At 37.3% G+C, this 24,044-nt stretch overlaps 1 protein-coding gene across 4 annotated transcripts in view; it reads right to left on the reverse strand.

Annotated features, from left to right (window-relative positions):
• Window positions 1-1,720: 1,720 nt before the first annotated feature.
• Window positions 1,721-24,044, reverse strand: part of LOC112968077 (solute carrier family 22 member 15-like) — a 30,445-nt gene continuing 8,121 nt past the window's right edge. The window contains exons 5-12 of one of the 4 annotated variants that reach the window (XM_026069929.1): window positions 22,372-22,593; window positions 20,354-20,494; window positions 18,503-18,588; window positions 14,232-14,340; window positions 10,047-10,119; window positions 9,400-9,558; window positions 7,003-8,182; window positions 1,721-1,860 (exon numbers count right to left, since the gene is read on the reverse strand). In XM_026069929.1, coding sequence (XP_025925714.1) covers window positions 8,156-8,182; window positions 9,400-9,558; window positions 10,047-10,119; window positions 14,232-14,340; window positions 18,503-18,588; window positions 20,354-20,494; window positions 22,372-22,593 — 817 coding nt within the window. In that variant the 3' untranslated portion in view covers window positions 1,721-1,860; window positions 7,003-8,155. Of the gene's footprint in view, window positions 1,861-7,002; window positions 8,183-9,394; window positions 9,559-10,046; window positions 10,120-10,336; window positions 10,523-14,231; window positions 14,341-18,502; window positions 18,589-20,353; window positions 20,495-22,371; window positions 22,594-24,044 lie in introns of those variants that run through there. The other 3 variants (XM_026069928.1, XM_026069931.1, XM_026069930.1) reach the window with 3 other exon arrangements.

Consider the following 24,044-nt stretch of genomic DNA (forward strand, 5'->3'; position numbering starts at 1 on the left):
TCTTCACTACAAATCAGAATTAAAAGAAACAGTGCTGAAGGCCTGGGCAGAGATTTCATTTTCTTTAGTGGTTGACTGGCCTCCAGCAAACCTAAACCAGCTTCAAGAAGGGCCATTTAAACCTTCTCCATTATCGCACCAGTAGGCAAAAGACAAGTGTTTTACAAATGGCTCATTTTTCTGCATACCTGCTCCATGCATGTGGCCAGCTCCTTCCTTCACAAGCCTCCTACAAATGTTGATTTTTTTGTGTCAGTTTTCTGCCACTACACCCATCACAGTACAAAGTATTAGACCCAAACTTTAAGTTAGATGTGCCGGAGTATTCAAGTTTGGCTTAAGAAATCTATTTTATCCCTTCTATCTTCAGATCCCTCAGTACAACCAGATTCCTCCAAAACCACCCGACAGAAAAGACTGCTGAGTAACCTCCAGAAAAACAGAGAGGAAACTTACAGCTTTTATTTTCCAAAAAAAGCAACCCATAACGTGCTGAGGGAATGGCAAATGACTCTCCCCCAAGATGTCACTGGTTTCAATATGCCTCCTTCTACTCATACTGTCCTCAAAGGAGAAGCAGAAATGCCAACACTCAAATTTGCCCGACTGCACGCAGAGAAATCATGACAAGCTGCAGCAAAAAGGCTGGCCTGTACCACATTCACTGAGAATCCGGTAGCGCCTCAAGAAAGTAAAAATGACCTAAATTTAAGCAATTCCAGATACCTGTACCATCCAGCAATTTGTGGATGGTAGGACATGCTATAGGGGGAGTAAGCACAGATGAAAGTCTATTCAGCTCATGATTCAAGACCTGTTGTACGTTATGTATCCTATTTAACTGAGGAATTTTGGCTTATTTCAGAGCACTGGCTTCAAGTACAGTACTTGAATGTTTGTTGATAAGCTCTAGATGTCAGCAGCAAATTCTGCAAATTCTGAGCAGTTTTTTTTTTCTTCCCTCCTCTTTCCTTTTCTTATTTTTTTTGAGCTGATCAGTTAACTCAGCATCTCATTACAACTTTTTCAAAGTACATTTCTGACCTAAAAACACAGCCAAGTATTTGACTCAGTATCTGTATGTTAAGGTGAAATCTTAATGTAGTCTTATCAGAAGCTTTTTTTTAATTGAATACATCTTGTCTGATGCATAGCATAAACCCACTACACATGTAATTTTATATAATTAGTTATGTGTTTGTAAACCCAACAGTTTAATCAGGTTTAATTAGCCACATTGTAATTGGAACATTTGATAGTTAAATGTTGCCTTGTTGAACTGATGAACACCTGGAACGGCTAATTAGTTCCATCACCAATAAATTAACTTTAACTAAAATGTCATTAATAATTGTTTTTCTTCCTTCCTGGTGGACTGCTAGGATTAAGATAATAAATAGCCAATTCAGATCCACAGCAATTTTTTAAGATCATGACTGCAAGCACCCTCCTGCCACCAATTTTACTCTTCAGCAACACATTCTCTAACAAAGATGACTATTTTTGCATAAGTCATTTTTTTCCTTTCTTTCCAATTACAATTCTAAAAATGATTTTTATATGTTTCTTTGGTATGATCTACCAAATGAGGGCAAATTTTAAAAGGTAATTCTGTGTGAGGAGCAGGGAGAAACGATCCCCTTTGCGGGTAGGTATCTGACTATTCTGTGGAAAGAGAGATTGCCAGTTGCAAGACGTTTTGGAGATGGCCCTATGCACACAAATGCCCTCAGTACCTTTGAAGCTGCTCAGCACCAGGGATGTGCACACATCACTCCAGGAGGGATATTTCCATTCCTGCATGCAAAGGACTCAGACGGCTGGGACAAATTCCACAAACTGCAGCTGAAGTTACTTTCTCTAGAGTTAAGAATCAAGAAAAATGCAGTATGCAAGTGCAATCACCAGGAAAGAACAGGAATTAGGTAGAACAGAACAAAATAGCAATGATAAAAGCTGCTTGGTGGGGACAGTCCACCCGGATCAGTGCAGCCCACACGATGGGGAGCACGGCCATCGCTGGGATGCTGGAACTTGTGTCCAGCTCTAGACCCAACTGTTCCAGCCACTCCACCCTAGAGGGGAATCAGCCAGGAAAAATCTCAGAGCATTAAAAATAATCAAATCTCATCAAAGCAGCTCTGGAATCCACCATAGGGGAACCCCCCTCTCTGTTTAAAGGGAAGGTCAGGTGCTGGTTGCCCCCTCGAAGATAGCTGGGGATGAGTCCCTGCAAGTCAACATGGTACAGGGGCTGCAGCTGCTGCTTTATTGGCAGAGCTTAACACAAATAAAGCCAGCCATGTACTTACAGGGTGTCCTTACGCAAGCAGCTTGAACCATTTGCTTACCCATATAAAGACACATGGAYAGACAGACAGATATAAAAATCTGAGGCCCTGGAAAAGCTTTCATTTCTAGAAATAATTGGAACGTTTTGAAAAGAGACAAACCAGACAATACCATACAACACGTTAAACTGCCACGTGTGTTGTTAGGTTGAGCACTTCTGTTCATTGTTACTATTCCTCGTCAAGGATATCTACAGTGGAGCTGAGAGGCAGCAGATCTAAAATGATAAAAGGCAACAAATCTAATGCAATGTTAGTTTGTTGAACTGACTGCCATATGATAGCGTTGAAATCAAGAGATCAGGAGACTTTAAAAAAGGCTTTGACATTTTTACGAACATAGCTTATCAGAAGGATTGAGTAGCAGTTTGAGATGGAAGTGATACCTCCAGAGCTGAAGGAGAAAGCCCGGCCAAGGACACCACACGTCGGGTGCTGCCGCCACTCTCCTGCACTGGGCGGTTGGGGCCCTGTGCCTGCTGCTCTCAAGAAAAGCAAGTTGTGCTCCAGCCACAGGGCACATCCTGCTCATCCGTAGGAGTATATCCATCTCCGATCCTGCCCCTGCACTAGCCGCTATCTTCTACACGCGTCCTGCTTCACTGCTGATGGTCCCCATCAGGGCCCCTGAGGATGGGCTACAGATACCCCCCCCCTCCTTTTAATCACTTCCCAAAAGCATACTGGCTGGGGGGAAGAAAGGAGAAAGCTCAGGAGCTGCTAAGTGGGCCAGCAGACATATTAACAATTCAGGGTAGCCCTAAGGAATAAAAAAAATGCTGATAATAATCAGGAGAGATTAGATACTAGATTTACCAACCTGCCATGCACAACCTTTCCTTTTTTACTCTATCCTGCAATACCTGCCCAGGGCCTTAGAGAAAGTTAATCCTCCGACAGTCACCAACTGTCACTGAATATTGACAACGGGAGTGAGGCTGTGACACACAAGAGACGGTGTTGCAGATGCAGAATTTCTCAGGAAGAGTTGAAAGGTCACAAGCTTTACCTGGAGTCTTCCATGAAAAGGACATTTGAATATAGGCAACTGGACATTGACAATACTTTCATTTGGCAGCCAAAACCCAGTACAGAAAATTTCAACCCAAATGATCAAAGTCGTCAAAAAAAAGTTACTAGTCAGCAAGCCTATTTAGACTTACTTGTTGTTAATGCGAGTTGGCTATTACATGAAAAGATGTCACTTCAAAACAGTGCTTCTTGCCCCTTTTCTTAGAAGAAAAGCTGAGAAAGCCATCAGCCTGTAAGCTTGGCACCTCTTTGGGCTGCTGTAGGAATCCATGCCATCAAGCCAGTTCAGGCAGACTTGTACTACACCTTCATAAGCTATCAAAACTGTTGTGACATGTTCGTTTCCCAACTCACTCACCCTCATACTGGCTTGTTTCCTAAGTCAGGAGACTTCCCAGAGGAACAGGAGTACATCTGGTGTAATAAGAATTGTAAGCATTTTATATCAAGTTAAAATGGGCCTGATGTAATTCTAGATCATGCCACAAATGTGTAGGACTGGGAAACAGAAGTTGGCTCCCAGTCCTCATCATCTGCTGTTCAGCCACGTTCCTTTTCTCCTCACAAACATCTCCAGCTCTAATGCTCTGTCCTCTCCAGGTGGGCATGCACAGAAGTATACCCACTAAACACCAAAACCCACACACTGCTTTGCAGATTTGGAAATCCTGGCAGAAAGAAATTCTGCTACCCCAAGAAAGATAGTCCAAAATTTACAGATAGTTTGCCCAGAGCTGTACATCTGTTGATTATTTTCACAAATTTAACCCTAATGGAAGGATTGCATCCATCAAAAATCATCTCTGGGAAATCTGGCATCTCCTGTCCCAAGTGATGCAAAGAAAGATGACCTTTATAATGAACTGCTGATAATTCACTGCATGGAAAAAATTAGGTCTCTTGCACGCTCTAATACATGATGCAGTTATTTGCCTCAAGCAAGCTAAAAACTGAATAGCAGAACCAGCTGGTTACAGATGGTAGTGTGAAAAGTTCACCTCCTTCTTTCTCTGCTGCTTAGCTGCAAGAATATTAGTTAACAAAGCAAAGGATTATTTGTACTTCACTGCACTCAGATTAAAAAGGATAAATTCTAAAAATGAATCTATAGCCTTCATTTCAAGCAATAACATACAGTGCTCTGACAAAGGAAGAAACCACTTTCATGAAACATAAAATGGCATAATGAAAAAGATCACTTTGACATGAATCCTGTACAAAGTTTACTTCCTGCAAAAGGAAWTCACATGCTGCCTTTATACCTGACCCAATTTAAAATTTGGGGGGGAAAAACATGGCTGGCTGATGATAAATAAAGCAGAGGATATTTGCAAGTCAGGGATATGTGGACTCAGCAAAACCCCCCCCCATTGGCATTGTGTGTTGACTCCATCCTTAGAAGAGCTACAGAATTACAAGAAGGCGGAAGAAATACAAAAAAACACGCGCAACCAGAGGAGCCACAGGGAATCCTTGGAACAGAGATCTTCAGAACAGATACTCTTCCCCTGAAAAGGGGTAAATTGGTGCTTAACCAAACCTGACCAAGAATTCAAGGATAAAGACTGCATAATGACAGGGAAACAGCATTAAAATATAAGTGGCATAAATGAATGTTCTAGCTCTGCCTCTGCTCAGCAATCTTAGCCCATAAGACAGAAAACAATGGCACTTGTCAGGGAAAAATACAGTAAGATTAAAAGGTGAAACATGGAAAGAAGTGGAAAAAAATTAAAATCCTTTCAGACTTCCTTTCTGGACAGCCTATATCATGGATGAGTTTAAGGAGAGCGCACAGGCCAACTCTTTTGTTTGTTTTGAAAAGAAAAGAAAAGCTTGAGACCCACAACTGAGACATGATAAAAAACTGGGGGGGGGGGGACAACACTAAGTTTTCCCAAATTCTGAAATAGCAGATTTCAAATTAGTGTAAAATCAGGTAGCAAAAAGAAAAAGGCAATTTCACAACTAAATGCTAAAGCACGGAAGAAATTGTTCTAACACAGAAACAGATGAACCATGCAGATGCAATATTACACTAAAATTTCTACACACAAATAAAGAACAGGGGAAGAGCTAACAGAGATACTTAGAGAGGGACTGTGACCTAATGTGCATAATTAAACCACTTAAACTCAGCTCCCTTTATTCTTTTTACAAAGAAATGGAAAGCAACACTGAATAAAGAATTTATTAGGGCATTCCTTCCAAAACTGCTTTGCTTCATTAAAAATAATGGGAGAAAAGTTGCTCTAAATGAAGAATATCTAATTCTACAAGGCCAAAAGTTATAAAGTATCTATTCCAAAAAAAAGAAGTTATTCAATCAAAAATGCTGCTTTTCCTAATTTGCCTCAAAATATAATAATAAATGACACAATTGGTTTCTTAACTTTAGGACCCTGTAAGATATAAAGCACTAATCACATTAGTCCAACTGAAAATATTTCTAATAAAGCTGCAGATAATTTCTCTGCTTCTAAACTTGTAACTGGAAAAACAATTTTTTCTTGCCCCCAAAAAGTGTATTTTTATCCAGCAATAGCAAAATGCAGGAAAGATAAAAAGTGAATTTAAAAATGCAAACAAGGCATTAAATTGAGTTGAAAAGATAAGATGCAAGAATGACAGTTTCCCTCCATATTCTCTTTTGTAAGTTGGAGACAAAATACCAGAACCATCTGCCAAATCTGGTCTACAGTCATAAAAAAGAGCTGCAGGTACCATGTATCCTGACAGAGCTGTTAAAAAGATCATTAACTTCTTTTCAGGATTCACAGCTCTTTGGCCATCAATCCATCGAATTTACAAAAAAATAAAATAAAATATAAAATAATAATAATCAGCCCAGGCAAAGAGTTCATTAATTCCACATCAAATAAAACAGAAATAAGCATGTTCAAAATACAAATGATATTTGTTTCCTGTTTTTCGTATGATGTGGAATAAAAGGAAGAAAAAAAAAAAAGCACTGACGTAGGCCAATGCATTTAACATCTGGCAGGAGGGGGAAACAGACTTCCACAACATAACAGTACCTTCAGGAACCTCCTGTTCAGAGTTTTGTCTCTGCTTTATGAACACAACTTTATAACATGCTATTTCGCATTAAATTTCACTTCTCATAATAAAAAAAAATGAAGTCAACAGTAACAAAAATTGTTCTTTACTATTTGCAGCTGATGCAATTATCCTTTGAAGAGGTATAATTAGTCACTATGGTTATAAATGTTAATAGAATGGAAGGCATTAATATTATTCAGAAAAACTTACCAGCTCTGTTCTACTGCTTACAAAAATAAAGTATGACAAAAAATGACGAATAAACAATAATCAGAAGATAAAAGCTTACAGCTTATTCTGTACGTTGGTGGTCAAACTTCAGCCCCAGAGGTTAAATAAATGCATACACAGCCCACCACTATGTCAACATCATCTAAGTGCTGTTCTGATTGCTAATTAATTTTCATCCCTTGGAGACTAATTGTAAAGCACACACAGACGGATACACCCATCCACAGCACAAATTTCAACGAGCCATCTAGGCACAGCAATCTGTACATACATATATACATGTATGGGTGCGTGTATGTATATGTGCACGCACTAACATTGGTACCTGTTAATTTGCAGAACTATTATCTGTGAAACTCGCTCAAAATGCAGGGGCCCTTCATCAGCCTTTTCTCATCAGATGCATTAAATAATGGGCCAAAATTAAAATGATGCAAATATTCTTCAAAAAGCCTGAGAAAACATCCTGGTGAAAGAAGCATTCATAACAGACATTTAATAATTATTTTTTTTTAATATAAAAATTTGTACCAGCCATTAAAAACTGTAACATTCATGATGCATCTATTTCAACATAAATACATCAATTGTTAACCATACTTTTCTTTTTTCCTTACAGCTGAAGTTTCCAGTTATTATGGAAAAATTATTTGATTTTATATATAGATAGATATAGATATGATTAACGTTTGATAATTTCTCGTTTCAGAGGTACAGCCAGAACTCAGCAACCTTTGACTGTAAGTATTCATCCCCTCCTTTAAATACATTTTTTTCCCCCACTCTCAAAAACCTGACATTTTTCCAATGTAGTATTGTTTTTAACTTTACATATCTTTTCACATATAACTGGATCAAAAAATTACTTCCTCCCACAATGAAATGTATTTATTCTCCTTTCAGATCTCTTGCTCAGTTTGACTAGGTTTCTTATACTAGACATACTAAGGTCAATAACCTGTAAAACTCTTTGGTCTCTTCATACTGTGAGGTATACCATAATTTAAAGCCAAAAGAACCTCTTGAAAAGATTAGCATGTACAGGGTGCTGTTACTTTTCACAATTACAGCTTGCCTGAATATATAAGGCCACCTAAAGTTAAAACTATACATACCACCACAACTGCATCATTATAGCTCAATCTGAAGCTAACAATCATATTTTGTAAAATAAATTAATTGAATACTTCTTCATTTTAAGAAGTCATAGAAAAGTCCAAACATCCAAAGTGTGGTTTTAAGTCATAAGTTAATGCACAGATTTGTCACCTCTTTTTTCCAAAAGTTTTGATCAATTTTTTTCCATTTTCCAAATTTGCCTCCAAATAGAACAGTTTAGCACACTGCAAATAGCATTATTCATGAACTCCTCGGACATTCCCACTCTGATATCAGGACACATCAGGACTCTGCTCTTCAACTGTTACAGCACCTTCTCAACAGAGGCTTTATTTTTCTCCAGAGAGGTCTTTGGAAACTTAAGTATTTTCTTCCAACTGGTTTCCCTGTCAAACAGATGAGAAACAATTATTAAAAAACAGTTTATCTGTCTTATTTTTCCTGTGCAATTGTATAGGCTAACAAAATCTGGAACATCATTGATTTAATAATTTTAGCAAAATGAATTCTAAAAAAAGCACAGAAATGATTCCCAACCCCATTCCAACTAATTGCAGGATTACTAAGTTTTAGACTACTGTAAGCATAAAGGGCTTGTAATATGATTAAGCTGATGAAGAAATGTACAGTAATTATTAGATAATTAACAAGCTAGCCTGTAAAGCCAGACATGCATTCTTTTATACCTATATTAAGCCTACTTACTTCCAAGTTAACATTTTTGCTATCACAGGAAATCCTTTTTATTCTTTTTTTTTTTAAACTAAAACTTCGTGAAGCCATTTCCAAAATTCCTAGACATACTTCACATTTTCTATCATGAGCTAAGTAAGTTTCAATTTTCTTACACTGAAGTCTGTGATACTGCACAAGTTAAGATTTTGATTTCCTCTTACTATAACGTACACAAACAATGGAAATTGGCTTCCAGTCTTTGTACTGCTAAGTCACAGTGTAACGACAGTTTGAAACTAAAAATTAAAGACATAATATACGATTTTAAACCATCCCAGCTATACCCTTTGAAGCCTACAGTTACTGCCTGTTTAAACAAAACAAACCTTTTCCCATTTCAGAAGTTTTACTTAGTGTGTATCTGCACCAAAAAAAAAAAAAGCACCTCAAAGGATTAATAAGGAATAAAACACTTCCTCAAATATGTATCATCTTTAGACTCTATTTCACTATGAAACATGACAAAGAAAAAGGCACAATCTAACACATGAAACATTTTCTAAGCTGTCTTACCATAAAAGTATAAGGCATGTTATTGAATCTACTGTCCCCGACTATTCTAGATTGACTTTTTAAAATTTGTTTCTCCTTCAGCAAACAAAATGGTGTTGGCTTACACAATTTCATACACACAGATGAAAAAAATCATAGCCTTTTTGTCTTTAAGGAGCCAAACAACTTAAAAAGGAATAAATTTAATTCTCCACTTGGGCAGTCTTTCTCTTGCACTAAGTAAGTTCATGCTCAGGTTTATTCATGCACAAACTAAGCAATATGCTTATAATATATTATATATGCTAATATCATAGCTTGCATAAGATAAAGGGAAAATAACTCAAAGCTAAAGTTAAAAAAATATATACTCTGCCTTTTTGTTTTTCAACACTTGGTATTTGGGAGTCTGAAGATCTTCAATGCTCTCTGCAATTGGCTTATTTAGTGTTTCTGGTAGAAGGAGAGTCAAGAATCCAGCTGACAGTCCACTGATTCCAAACACCACGAATGGTACAAAAGGACCGAGAGATTTCTGAAATTAAAAATCCATAGTAAAAACCCAACATTATTTCCTGCTCTGTAAAATATATGATCCATATGAACTACAGTCAAAACTATATCCATGCAATTATCCATGTATTTATAGAATTACACATAAAGAAACACAATGTCATTTCCCAGGAACAGCTTCTTATGAAAATTTTTAGTGTGCATGCCCAGAAGTACTCAGATACAGAGCGAACCTTAGCAACACAAAATGCACTCTACAACAATCATTTCACTAACAGATTAACACAATACAGAATGTTAGATTATTTCTGAAAAGAATAAAATAGCTATTTTTAAACATCTTGTTCATTAATTCTTGGAACTGACTGAACAAACTTCATTTAATTTTTCATTAAGACGGACATTTTTCAAGGGTTGTAAATGTACCAGAAATCAGCAGAATACTTTTGAGAATTTTAAAAAAATTGAGTTGTGAAGTAAAGAGTAAAATTATTAATAAAACAATCTTACCATAGATGGCACAAATGGAGCCAAAATGCCTCCAAATCTGCAAGACATGGAACAGACACCCAAGCCAGCATTTCTGTTTCAAACAAAGGATGAAAGATTTGCAGTTTTAAAGTATGTAGATAATTATAACATTCATGAATATGCAGTGGCACTGTCAAAATTAACAACCTATACTTTATCTTTCTTTTAGTTATCAACAGGATTTTAAAAAAAGTTATTAAAGACCTCCAGCAGTTACTCCAAGATCTACTACAAGAAGCTACTAAAAAGCATATTGCACCCTTTCAAACCTTCTGTTGTTCAGTCCTCCTCAAAAGTTTGAATAGATAGGTTTGTCAGCCTGCCATATGGGGCAATACAAGTGGGCATTCCTGCGGTGGACGAGGAATGATTTTGAAAGTTGGCGGGATCTTTGGAGAGAACCACCCACTCGGTGTCTGTGGCTCAGGTCCTCAGCAGCAACCTCTCTTCTCCTGCTTCAAGTTACACAGATGAAAAATCAGTGCTTGCTTACAAACAGAAAACGGCCATTTGCCAGTGTGAAGCCTGAAACATCTGGACAGATGTGTCACTAAGTGGGCTGCTGAATTCTGTGCTCCCTTCAGTTTTCAGACAAATTTAAAACAATCTCACATCTAGACTAAATGATAATCAAAGCATGGGTTAGAACAGCAGGATCCTCTTCAAAGGCACCAAAATATATATATATATATATATATATAAAATCCAAGTCTTTCACTTCCTGATCAAATGAAAGAAGCTTTCCCATCTCTGTGTCACTCCTAACAAATGGTATTTAGCAGCCACTTCCAAGACTAACACTAGCACCAGTTGTGTGAGCAAGAGACTAACAGTAAGAACCTCACAATGTCTGTTCCCTTCCCAAAAATCTCTCAGTTGCTTCCTCTAATTGATCATCACTCTCAGTCACACTGAGAGCTTCCTCCTGCTCACCCCCATTTCCTTCCTCTCATCTGAACACTGAAAGACAGCAACAGAATTAAACAAGACAAGCACAGAAGTGACCTGGCTCACCGGTATACCAAAACCACCCATTTCCGCATCCCTTCCTAACAGCCTTTTGCACAGGTTAAAGGAAACAGATGATGGAAGGACCCAGTAAGAACCCAGTGATTTTGGTGTAAAAGCGAAAAGACAAAGCAATCTATTTTCTCTCTTGGAAAAGGCAAATAGCCATCCACATGTCCCCAACTGAAGCAGCATCAACCCAAACCCCGTAAGACTCATTATCCTAATGAGGAGTGGGGCAAAAGGAGATCATACATGCAATAGATTTTGTTTCAGTTCCTTGCAAAAATGAAAGCAGTCTTTAAAAGAAATATTTAAAATCTAACTAATACAGAATCCAGCAGATTTAGGGTTATTCAGAACAATGTCATGGTAACCAAGCAGGAGAAAATGCATTAACACTCCAGAATGATTAGGAAGCATTTATAAAGCGCTCCACTGCATAATAGCTCACTACAGCCTCTCCTACCTTAATACCTCATTTTACCATGCTCATGCTGGAAGACCTACTGAACCGCACTCCACAAACATGTTGGTACTATTCAGAGCACAGGGCTGCACGAATGCAAACCAAAATAGCTCTAGATCCAGGGTAATCACACCAGCACCGTGCTTTGCTTAAGCCAGTTAGCCTTGCTGCAGCTGCCCGGCTAAGTACAGCCCAGCACCCCGCGCCCCCCTGGCCRCGCTGCTTGTGGAGCAGGGCCCAGCTGGAGGGGTTCAGCACGGCAAGGACCCAAAAGCCAGCTTGCTGCTACCGCTGGGAGCTCTAAAGCGGTGCTATGCTCACTAAGCCCTGCAATATAAAAAATTCTGGAGAGTTTCTTCCAGAGAAAGCCATAGATCAAAACGGCAAGTATTTTTTAACAGTACAAACATATCTATCACCATTGACAAATAAGTGAAAATACAGAATTTTCACACCGCTGTGAAAATGTGTTTTCAGGTGCTATCTTAGTCCAGTGGCCTCAGTCTGATTCTACCAATCACAGGTAAGGATGCCATCTGTATTTCGCAACCTTTTTCTCATTGTGGGGGGAAACCACAGAGTTTCTTTTCCATCTATATGACCAGACCTATGATTATGTTTTGTTCCCAAACACTACAAAATAAACTTCCTTTTTGTTTAAAATTCAAAAATAGTGATGTTTTCTATTTTTGAACTTTTTATACTCCAGCAAGTATTTTAAAGACATGTCAAGATGGCAGAAAAAAATTCCAACCCACATACATACACCAGTTTCCAGCACCTTCCCATTTCTAGCATGAGATGTATTTCCCATTCCTCAATGTACCGATCGGCATGATAAATAGGCCAAGCGCATTGCTCACCTGTGAAGTAATAAGTAGGTTTAAACAAGGAGTGCTATCACTGAAGGCAATTTCTTGCAAAATTTCCTACTGGGGCGGGGGGGAAGGGGAGGTGGAAGGCTTTTTCCACCTCCTCTCCAGTGCCTTTGAAATGCTACCTTTCTAATCACACAGCATGATGAAGCTCCACTGTCAGAGGAATGCCCAGAGCATTACAAAGCTTTGCAAAGACCACCAGATGGTGCTGATGCTTTGTATTACACTAACCACTTGCCATCACTGTTTTTGTTGCATAAACTATAATATTTGCAATTAATTAAAATATCAGACAGATATCAAACACATTTTTATATGTATAAGTTGTCATGCGTGAGGATTTTTCATATGGTATCTCCAACATAATAGCTTACCATATTATTCAACAAGAGTTGTCTAATAAAGCTGTAAAAACAGCTTAGGAAATGAGCACTACTTCCCACCAGTGCTCTGCATCTTTGACACATATCTCTTAGTTAATTCTGTGCCGGGAGAAGTCCCTCATCACAAACACCTAATTTCAAATACACTGAGGCACTACTGTAATTCCTGCTAGGTATGAGCTGTCACATATTTGCCACCAAACAGCAACAGGACTTAGGAAGACAAAAGTAACGTGAATCATGAGAACACAGCAAAACAAGCAAAAGCCAAGAAATTAAAATCTTTTCAGTCTATGCTTAATTCTCTCTATTTGCAACTCCAGAAGAACAGAGGGGACAGGATTCAAAGGACACATACACACCAAAAAACCCCCCAGCTCTTTGCAAATAAAAAAAATTAACTGGGGAAAACAAACAAACCCCAAAACCCAGTTTCAGTCAGCATGTTTGGGACTTGCATGCTAAACCTAACCTTTGCCAAGGATCACAAGCACAGTACCCAGTAACAGGCAATGCACTTCCATTCTCCCAAGTTTTACTGCATAAAACAGAAATTGCAAAAACTGAGTTCACAGTCTAGCTTTTATGCCTCCATAACGTATGGAAAATCATGAACCCCAACGAAAAATCCCAACCAAAGAAGCCCGAACAAATATGCTGAGTACCCTTCAGAAAAGGGTGTGGAGCTAAGATGGGAGGTGAAGAGAACAAGGCTGTGCGGTACTTTATTTTCCTAACTTAGGTTGACTTTGGGACAGCAAGAGAGCAAGAGCACAACCTTGCAAAGAGTTGATTAAAACTATGAAATAAAGTCAAGTTTTAGCCCACTTGTTCATGGATTAAATGCTGTCAAGTGAATCACTGCCATATGGTAACTCTTAAGTGAGTTGTATTATGAATATTTAACTCAATAACAAAGATATGTAAAAGTACTTATTTTTCAAGAAGCAATAAACAGTAATTATATGGGAGATTCAAGTATATAGAAGCACTGTAAACAGTCCTTACTGCATATTCTATATTTATAATTAAGTTAGCATACACTCTCATCGCAGCATTATGTTTGGGTTTGTACCCAGTAATTTTGCTTCCAAAATCAATAGTAGAAACAAAAAATACTGCACTTAGCATTGTAGTGCAAGAAGGCCATTTTTCATATTTTTATTCTGAATTTAGACCTAGTGAAAGCTGCCACAAACAGCCCTGGAGAGCGAATCAGTGCAAAACGTGACTAATATAAGAAGCAGTTTCAAGCCCTGGCAAACCGCACATCATCTGCTTTGATTACAGGAAAAAATAAAACAAAACAAAACCCTCATATTGGTATTTCTGGTAAAAATAAAGATAAGTATTAAAGCACACCAGCCATCAGTACCACCGTGTGCGAAAAGCATTTTCCATTTACCCACAAGCTTTGCTACGTTACCTCAGCACTGTTGGGTATAGTTCAGAAGTATAAATATACACGATGTTGAAAGCAGCGCTGACCATCATTTTTCCACACAAAGCTAACAAAGTGGGGCTGAAGAACAAACCTTTCAGGAAAAAGAAAATGAACTGTAAGCATAAATAGTCTATTTTCTTACTCTTTTTATACAAAGTTGAAAACACTGATATCATCTCGTCCTTTTTAAGAGACTTACACATAAAAACAATGTTTAGTCTATGTTTTTTCAACTACAAGAATTAACCACAAATAACAACATCTCGTGTTTCTTCTCAAACATCCTAAAACTAATGTAAAGAAGGAATACATTAGATACAGTTATATTTAGGACCAGGAAAATTTTCCACTTCTTTTTGGAAAAGCTAAGATTATCACAGTTCTAGAAGACAGGGCTAAGGCTTATAGTTCCGCAGTCAGAAAAATCCTACAAGGTAATTGCATTTTTTAGTCAAGAACAAACCACCAATAAAACCTTCTAGATTAATTTATTAAATTAAAACCATACAACTTGATTCACATCTAAAGCTTATTTGCTCTCCAGGGAGACCCTTTTGAAACTTAAAATGCAGCAGTTCTGTAAATGAAAAGAACAAATGCTAATGCAGAGCCCAGTCTAYTAGCAGAAAATCTTTCGTTTGACTAAACAGGAGTGTAGGTCTTTCAGAGTCCCAAAGAAATATGTTCTTGTCCTCAACACTGAGTCCAGACTAAGTTTTGGGTTGGATCAAATGAAGTTGATTAAATAATGGAAAAGCCTGATTGCTTCTCAATTGTTTTTGTTTTAATGTCGCCCTTGAATAATTTCAACTCTATTCATCTGATCACATTAGATCCTATTTCAGCTGAAGCAGAAATCTCATTTGTACATAAACTGAAATCCAGAAACTTGATTTAAGTGTGATAGATTTCTGCAGTATTTCTGTAATTCATGCAAAATGGATACAACCTGTTCATCCCAGCTCTCCTTTTGCTGGGAAGAGTTGCCAGCCGCAAAGGTGTGAACCGAGACCTCAGAGTTCTGCTGGGACACCCCTTTTCTTTCATCACCCAAACATGAAGCAATGAAGACAAGGTTTGTAAATCTCAAATGTATCTTAAAACTTACATACCGTTTCTCTCTCAGGGAGACCTAAATTAAATGCTGAATATCCATACGTTAGAAATTTAGTATTACTGCACTTGGGAAGTTGTGCTCTTACTGTCAAAACAGAAGAAAGAGTCTGTCTAGACAGAGAAATTAGCACTCAGAAGCTAGGGAGTGAATTTGAAGTGCACTTTCATCTCTGCATTCCCTCCCTCAGGGGAGGCTAAAGGCAGTGTGCACAGGGAATTACTGCAGGATTAGAAGCACACCAGAAATTCACTGCACATCAGCTCCTTGCGTAAGTAAGCTAAAAGACATGCTTGTTATATTTTCCACTGAGTCTTGGAATGTATTTTCAGCAGCTCTTGCACAATATTCCATGATTTTCTTTTCATATGTAAAATTAATACTGTAAAGCAGGAATGCACTTTCTCCTATGCGGATTCTGGTAACCATTTATAGGTCATTCCCTGAGTCCAACAAAACATGTCCATGCAGAATCTTTAGTACTTCTGTTGTATTTTTGCCTCAGATCCTTTCACCTGAAGGTCTAGTAGCAACAATATGCACAGAATTGTGTCTGAAACAGCATACACAGGGGTAACTGCTTCAAATTTAGATGAAGAAGAAAGCTGCAAGTTCTTACTAAATGCAAGTATTTGAGTTCAGTTGTTAAGGGAAGTTCTTACATTAACTGATCTTCAGAATTTAGGGAAGTAAAACAGGAAAAAAGGGTAATAAATGTTGCTGATGTTGAGGAGCTGCTATAGCAGGAGTTATTGTGATTAAGTATTGATGTCATCAATGTCATTAAGAGTCTCAGCTGCAACATCATCATGTAGATTAGCCTTTTGGTTGTCATCTTTAAGAGAAAAYGTTCATTTAAATGGCACTTTTGAAACAAAAGGAGACTTCAAATTTACTTCAGAAAATATCCAGCCAAGAAAGTGCAGCTCTCCACTTTTGTGTTACACAAAGAGGAATATCTGATACCAGCAAAGGCTGAGACAAAACTCAAAGAACTACAAGTTTTCTTTATTCTGCATACACACCATGTCCCTTCCATGGAAGGAGTATCAATGAAAGTCAAACAGAAGTTAAGATTCCCATGTTTAGTACAACCATGTAAACCTAAATAAGAGTTAGAATCTAATTATTCCTAGGCTAGAGCTCTCATTTGTTTGCTACTGTATAAAACAGACACAAAAGAGGGAAAATGTTTTCAGGCTTATAGAAGCTTTTGAAAGAAAAGAACATTACAGCTTAACTCCCTGGTCATTGCCAATCTCCCTCACCATCTTCCAATCTGATATTCATATAAATGAATTCATCAGTTCTCAGCAATAAAGAAGGAGCTGAGGTGGTGTATCAGTTTTTCCTTAATCACTGGAAGATTTTAGTCTCAAATTCAGAACACATCTTTAATAACTGAAATGTTCAACTTGGCTTATTCCAAAGGTGAAATGACTTGGATCAGATTCTCATTAACAAGTTAACTGAGTTATTTAGAAATCAAGTCATGTGAAGGTTAAGAATACGAGGTGGAAGTGCCCAGTATCTCATTAAAATCTTAAATCCATTGTAATAAAATCAAGGATCTCGTCAATCATTCTAAAGAATGCAGACTGGGACAAATAAAAGAAGTGTTCTCCTTAGTAATATGAGGGTCAGATCAGAGATGCAAAAATCCCCATTTCATTTAGGGAATTGACTCATCTTTGTCATACTCRCAGATGAATTTCTTTCAATTTAACTGGCACATCATTCTGGGCCAAGAACCAGCTTTACTCTTACCACAGAGGAAAGATAGACATTTTAATTAAAGTGAAAAAGGCAGAAAATTTCCTGAAATTTAGCAACTCCTGAAGAATTATTATCTTATACTGATTAGTCATCACTGCTTTTATTTTGTACTTTTTTTTTTTTTTTTTAATAAAAAGAAGTCCAAAGAGTAAACTTGTTGAAACAAAAGAAGAAACAGTCTCAGTAAAAGGAACAACAAAATGTCTGAGGAGTCGAATTAACACAAGCGTGGCAAATAGGATTACGGGATATTTTCTCTCCTGCTGTTTTTCTTCTTGAGACTTTTTTGAGACTGATTTGAATGGATGCCAGATAGCATTTATATCTCTTAGGGATAGACACAACCTATAGGAGCCTACCTTGTGATCACATCACTGTTGCCCCTGGGTCAAAAAACTGTTAAGGCTAAAATGTTTCTACCGATATTAAGAAAACACAAGTTAAGAGTAGCCACTTACACTTGTTAGTCTCATGCAGACATAAATTTTCAGTAGCTTAAATAAGTATTAATATAGAAAACCTGTACTTGAAATGGAAAGAAGAGTGAAAATACAAAAGAAATATAAATATTTGTGAAGGTCACTAACAACCTTAAAAAAAAAAAGCACAAAAAACCCCACACATTTTAAAGACTGACCAGTCTCTGTGAAATTAGGGACTGCCCATAAAAAATTTGTTGATACTCTACTGTCAGTATGAATTGTCCTCACAACTACATAATCCAGCAATACACAGGATGAAATCAAGAAAGGCAGCAAGTTTCTTGCCATTCCTGCAGCTTCCATATTGTAATTCTGACCTCCATTTCTAGTTGAGTATAAAATAAAATAGTTTAAAAGCTTTAAGTTTTTGGTTATATTTTTTAAGAAGTGATGCATTATGCTCTAAGCCAGGAAAACCGTAGTTCCTATTTCTATGAATATTACATATTATCAAAACAAATGTAAAGCTTGGCATCTCCAATTGTCAAGATCCAGTTAAACTAACATCACACTGCACTGCAGCCTGGCTATAGACACCAGCATTTTAAGGTAAACTGATTCATAGTGATGAATACCATGTCAGTACTTAAAATGGAACATGATAGGTTGGTCTGACCTTCTAAGAGCCAAGAGCTCAGAGGCAAACTTGTTCAATTATCAGGTTCTAATCAGGGCCAAATTATGCCCACAAGAAGTTTAAAGCAATAGTGACAGGTCACTGGCTCCCTGACCAGCTATGGAAAAAGAGAGAAAAATAGAGAGAAGGGGGTGCAAACTGGTAGGCCTTAAGGCCCTGGTAGTCTCAGTCAGGAAGTAACATTACATTGCTTTCTCAGCTTTTGAATTAACAAATATGTACTTTGGCAGCAATACATACTTACCAGCACTTGTTGGTAAAAACAGGGTAAATATACAAGCAAATCCTGCAAATACCAGAAAAGAGGTCATAGTTCTTCGTCTGCCAGACCTAGAAGAAAAAAAAACCCACCCGGATAAAGATGGAAACAAAGTTCTTCAGTATTTTTGAATGTGTCTGCAAAAGGCCATCTGAAGTACACAACAGCATCAGTAACAATTACACATCTATTGCACCAAGAGTATTGCTTCAAGTCTTATTTTTCTAATTCTGTATATAAGTCTTACTGCAAAAGCTTTCCTATTTCTAGCAAAGTTTTGATTTGTATGCTATTGAATTTCTAACCTTGAAAAGATGACCATACCTATTTCTGCAACAGGAATGTGCATAAACTTTTTGTTCATTGTAGTGAGTGAGACAATTTGTCCTGCTGCTAAAAGAGTATCGTAGTGCATACACACAAAGATCAAATTAATGCTGGGCAAGAAAACTTAATTCCAATGCTTCTTAATCTACATTTCTCTTACATAACTTTGCATTATTATATGCAGTTATTACATAAAAATAAAGCTATTTTGTATGCTTTTTCCTCTAGTAGTATGCACATGCAGAAATGAGCAAAGGCTAATTCTACTGCATAGTGTTTTGAAATAAAAGTAGACATAATGGAAAACACCAACCCATCTCCACATCTGCCATACTTCAAATTTCAAAAGTATCTGCAAAGGACTACAAATAAGGATATTCTTAGTAATAAGTTGCATTTGTGTAAGAATATTGCATACGCTTGTTACTTCATTAACTCTCACAGCTATTTCTAACAATTTCCCACACTAGGAAAAAAACTCTAGTTTATCTATAACAACATACAATATTTGTTTTTAAGATCTCTTCAATCTTTTTGTAATAAAAAGCTATACTTTAAGGTACTGTACACTAAATCTAAATGAAACCTGATCATCTGACCTGTCACATTTATTTTGCATTAAGCATCTAAATCTATGTGTACCCTTACTTTAAGGAATAAACAAAAAAAAAATTGTCAAACAAACTGTAAATTACAAAAGGATGAGCATGTAGAAAAGAACTTGTATAGTTTGCGGTTTAAATTTATGCCCTTGATCTAGGTTTTTGGGGAGTGGGGTGGGGGCGATTTGGTTTGGAGCTTGGCAGAGCTGGCAGTTTCTTCTGCTGCCAAGAAAAACTCGAAAGGTGACATCCTCACCTTACTGAAGTAAACAGGATTTTTGACACTAACTTCAATGAGACCAAGGTATTATTTTAAAGATACTTAAACTGATGATTAGATGCAGCTCTGAAAAGCTCCGGGTCTCTGGACTAACTATTCAGTCTTTGGAAATAAATGCCCATAAAATTAATGGCCTCTAAATACAGCGAAAAGTATGAAAACACATGGGCACTGACCATTCCTGCCTTAATGAAAACCAAATCACTCTCACTTCAAAATTTTCTTTGAAAACTTCCAGTAAAAGTTAAGAACATTGAAAACTGCCTTCAACTGCAGTTGGTTAGCTATACAAAACCAAGCCATTCTAAACAAAATATGCAAGATATAGATAAGCTATGGATACTTACATAACTAGGATACTTAGTACGTTTTCCATAAAGACTACCAAACCTTTTTTCCCCAACTGTTCAAAAGCTCAACTCTTGAATATTTCAAAAACTAAACACAACTAAAAAAGGAAAAAGTATAAAAATCGGAGTCCCATTTCAATATCAGCTGCAGAAATCCCTAGAGCTGACTAAATCCCCAAAGTAGTAACTGTTCTCAAAGAACAGTAGAGTATCTTACTGATATTTTTCTATGCTATCTACAAATATAGGCAGAAAACTAGAAAATAAGTTTTCTTACCAGGATTTCTCAATAAAAAACATGCAGAGAGGAAATGCTGGAACTTCTACAAGACCATAAAGAGCCACATTTAAATAAAGATTTCCTCTTAATTCACCAGCATTTAAAGTTAGTCCATAGTACACAAAGCTGCAGACATACCTAGAAATAACCACAGAATTTAGATTACCAACATAACTATTCGTTAGGGCTCAGATAGTACTTATAAACTAAGTTATACTGAGTTATATTAGTTACACCAAGTTACACACTAGGAAGAGAGCTCTTATCCCCCACTCCCCCCAGCCCCCAAAAGGGGAAGAGACAGAGAATAGCTCCTATTTAAATTAACAAAGGAACTTCCGGAAAAAGAATGCTTATATATGTACACAGCATAACTTTACGAATTTTCTATTAACAATTTTTTTTGTAAGTTATTTAACACATCTAATACACTCAACTGTAATCAGATCATGCTCAACTGTTGCAAAGCAATCCTATGCAAGAAAGTGGTGTGTATAGCCATTRTTTAACACAGAGTGTCTTCCCCAAATCTAGGGTAGGTTTCCCAAAGAAGCCTATTATCACCTGATTTTTTCCAAGGAAAGAAATAAACCCTCACACCTCCAGGCCAGTAAAATCAGTGCTGTGTTGGAAAGGCCACTACACAGCAAACGGAGACATTTGGCCAATTCCCTAGTAGTTTCCTTACTGAAAAAGGAAATTCCAACAGTCTTCTAATCATTAGCTTCCTGCGGTCAGAGCTTTAAAGCTGTTGGTATTGCCTTGCTGATGGTCTCGAATTTTACAGTTCAGAAGGCTTGTGCCTTAACCAGACAGAGACAGTATGACATTAGCGGACAATAAGTGTGCAATCAGTCACAGAAGCACTGGAAAAGACACCAGCTAACGGACGCAAGCTCACACTGTGTCTAAGCAGAATTTGGGGCACRTGATGCAGAAAAGGAAAGTTTTGCCTGTTACAGGGAGAAGTGCAGCCTGTGTCAGTCACAGCTGATCGGTGGTGTCTAAATGCTCGCAAGAGTGATGGAATAGCTGTGAGCTATTCCAGCAGCTCCGTGCATGTGTTTTAACAGGCTTTGTGACAGCAGACAACACTACTGTGACTTTTTCCAGAAAGTGAAAATGCCTTCATACTGTAATTTCACATTGCCATAATCACTTATTTATATTTACCTAGCAGCAACTTAGAGTCTAAGACACTGCTGGAAAGGTCCTATTTAGCAACGATGTTTGTCACTTCCACCAATGTCCTGCACATCTCTGCTTACCCAACACATCAAACTACTGATTTTCCCATCTATACCCTGACAAACATCTCAAATGTAATGCTGAACTTTAAAGGGAAAGCTTCTTGGCATTTTGGAAAAGAGCTATTCCACAAACAGATAATAGCAACAGATGTCCCAAATTGGCTTAAGCTAAAACAACCAACTCTACATCCTCCCCAAACCTAGGCTGTTCCCTCTGTTTTGCCATATATTGACAACATATTATATTACCCCCTCCTCCACTTTGGGGTGATTTTTTTTTTCTCCCCAAAGCAGTATCTAATATAAATCTATCCCATTTGCATTGCATCTTGCCCAGTTTTCCTCCACTGAACCTCTGTGATATGCTTTGGGGCTTTTTTTTTTTTTTTAAATACATACTAACTGTTATTTTAGATCTACACCATTATTGTCTAATCAGTGTAGTCCTTTTCTTCATAATACTCACTCAAATGCACATCATYTCAGCAATTTCTCCTTCAGCTTCTCATGTCACTTAAAGTAAATATTATGTTGTCACCAGACTAATTTTTAGTAGGTTTTGAAGGAGTTTCTAAGTAACACACTAAGAATAAAATGTAACAGCAATAATAATGAAGCATCAACTTTACACCACACTATTTCAGATGATTACTGTCTACTATAATTAACTGACAAACTTACAATTTAAATGAAAAAGATGAAAATCTTAATCATTTCCTCACGTTTGACTCATTCATGCCATCTCAGCATCTTGTTACTACGTACCAGATGTACATCAGTATGACAGTTCGCCACCGAAGGACTGGGTGTTTTACTAAGTTTAGGATACCAGGTGCCGATTCATCCTTTCTCAGAGTTCCTGCACTTGGTTTTAATTTTAGATTCAATTGCTCTTTTCCATTACCAAGAGCAATATATTGCAACACATGTTCAGCTTCTGCAGTCTTCCCTTGGGAATAGAGCCATCTTGGTGATTCTGGGAGCATACTAACGAGAAAAGAAAAGAAAATCAATGATGAAAAGCTGATTCCTATAAACAATGCATTAAATCAATCTTCCTGTTTTTCAAAATAGTAATTTACAACAACAAAAAATTAGTACCAATACAAATTCCTGAGAAAAACATTCTATTTGCACTGTTCTGCATATTAGATTTCACATACTTTGGTAATATTATACAGCCAACCTAATAAAATCATTTTTGGAGACACTTGACAAAGCACTCATGTTCATGTCGAGAGGAGTTTAGACCTTGACTTCTGCTGAACTGACTTCTTATGAAACACTACCTAGCATTACCCGGGGAGCATCTCAAACCCCAATTATTTTAACAGTCAGGACAAAGCTTTGTTCTCATGAAGGTTTATTTCAAACTTTTCCATTAAAGGTAGGGCTCAGAGCCTGGGTGAAGAGAGAAAGAAAAGAAACCTCACTGTGGAATTATTTGCCAGGCTACAGTACCAGCCGATCTCTACCCGCACACCTTTCAAACCGCCTACTTTTAAGTATAATCAGAACGCGCTTACTCACAACTGCAGTCTGCAATTCCATTTCCCCCTCTTCCTGCCCCCCCCCGAAGTTGTAGAGTGTGCTACTTCATATGAGTGATAAAACACAGAATGGAGTATTTTTAACTGAACTTTATTTTATTTCCTCCGATACTCCAAACAGAGATTGTTCAGATATATGCCCTACAACCAAACTACACTTTGGTTATTTTCAAAGGTTCCCATTTTTTCTTTTTTCATATATATATTTTGGGGAGTAATTCTATTTCTATCAGAAACACACCACCACAAGGGAAAAATGTATTACGCAGAATTTACTTCCCCAGACCAGAGGCTTGGCTGATTATGAGAAGAATGTTTTTATATATTATTTTAACAGAACACTTTTCAAGAGCAGGTCTATCTAAATAGATATACAGGGATATGTGCGCATATATGTGTCTCTGTGTGTGTGTGTATATACATATATATATATATATATATATGTATGTGGGTACACACATACGCACATCTATGTCTATATATAATGCATCTCTATCAAAAAAGCTGCTTTTTTCCTAACTATATGGTATGCCAGACATCCTTTTGTTTTATCATGAAGACAACCTACTACACTGATAGCTCTCTGCATTTGCTCTTACAGCTCTAACTGATAATAAGTACAAGGTATATTACTTGATATGTTAAAAGAATATTTTGTGACAGCATATGCCAGACAACTAGCCTTTTCAATTCATTGAATACTGTTGTATTTCACAGCCATTTTTATAGTAATGTGTATTTAGGAATTCTAAATAGGAACACCCAAATACAATAGACATAGGAACAGACAGGGGCACTTAAAAACAAGCAGATACATAGAGTATCCAGCTAGAAAGGCAACCCCAAGTGTTCTCATTTATTTCCTATTGCATTCATTTGTCTCGTGAA

Source organism: Apteryx rowi, unplaced genomic scaffold (assembly GCF_003343035.1).
Source record: "Apteryx rowi isolate R43461 unplaced genomic scaffold, aptRow1 scaffold_30, whole genome shotgun sequence".
NCBI classification, from domain to species: Eukaryota; Metazoa; Chordata; class Aves; order Apterygiformes; family Apterygidae; genus Apteryx; species Apteryx rowi.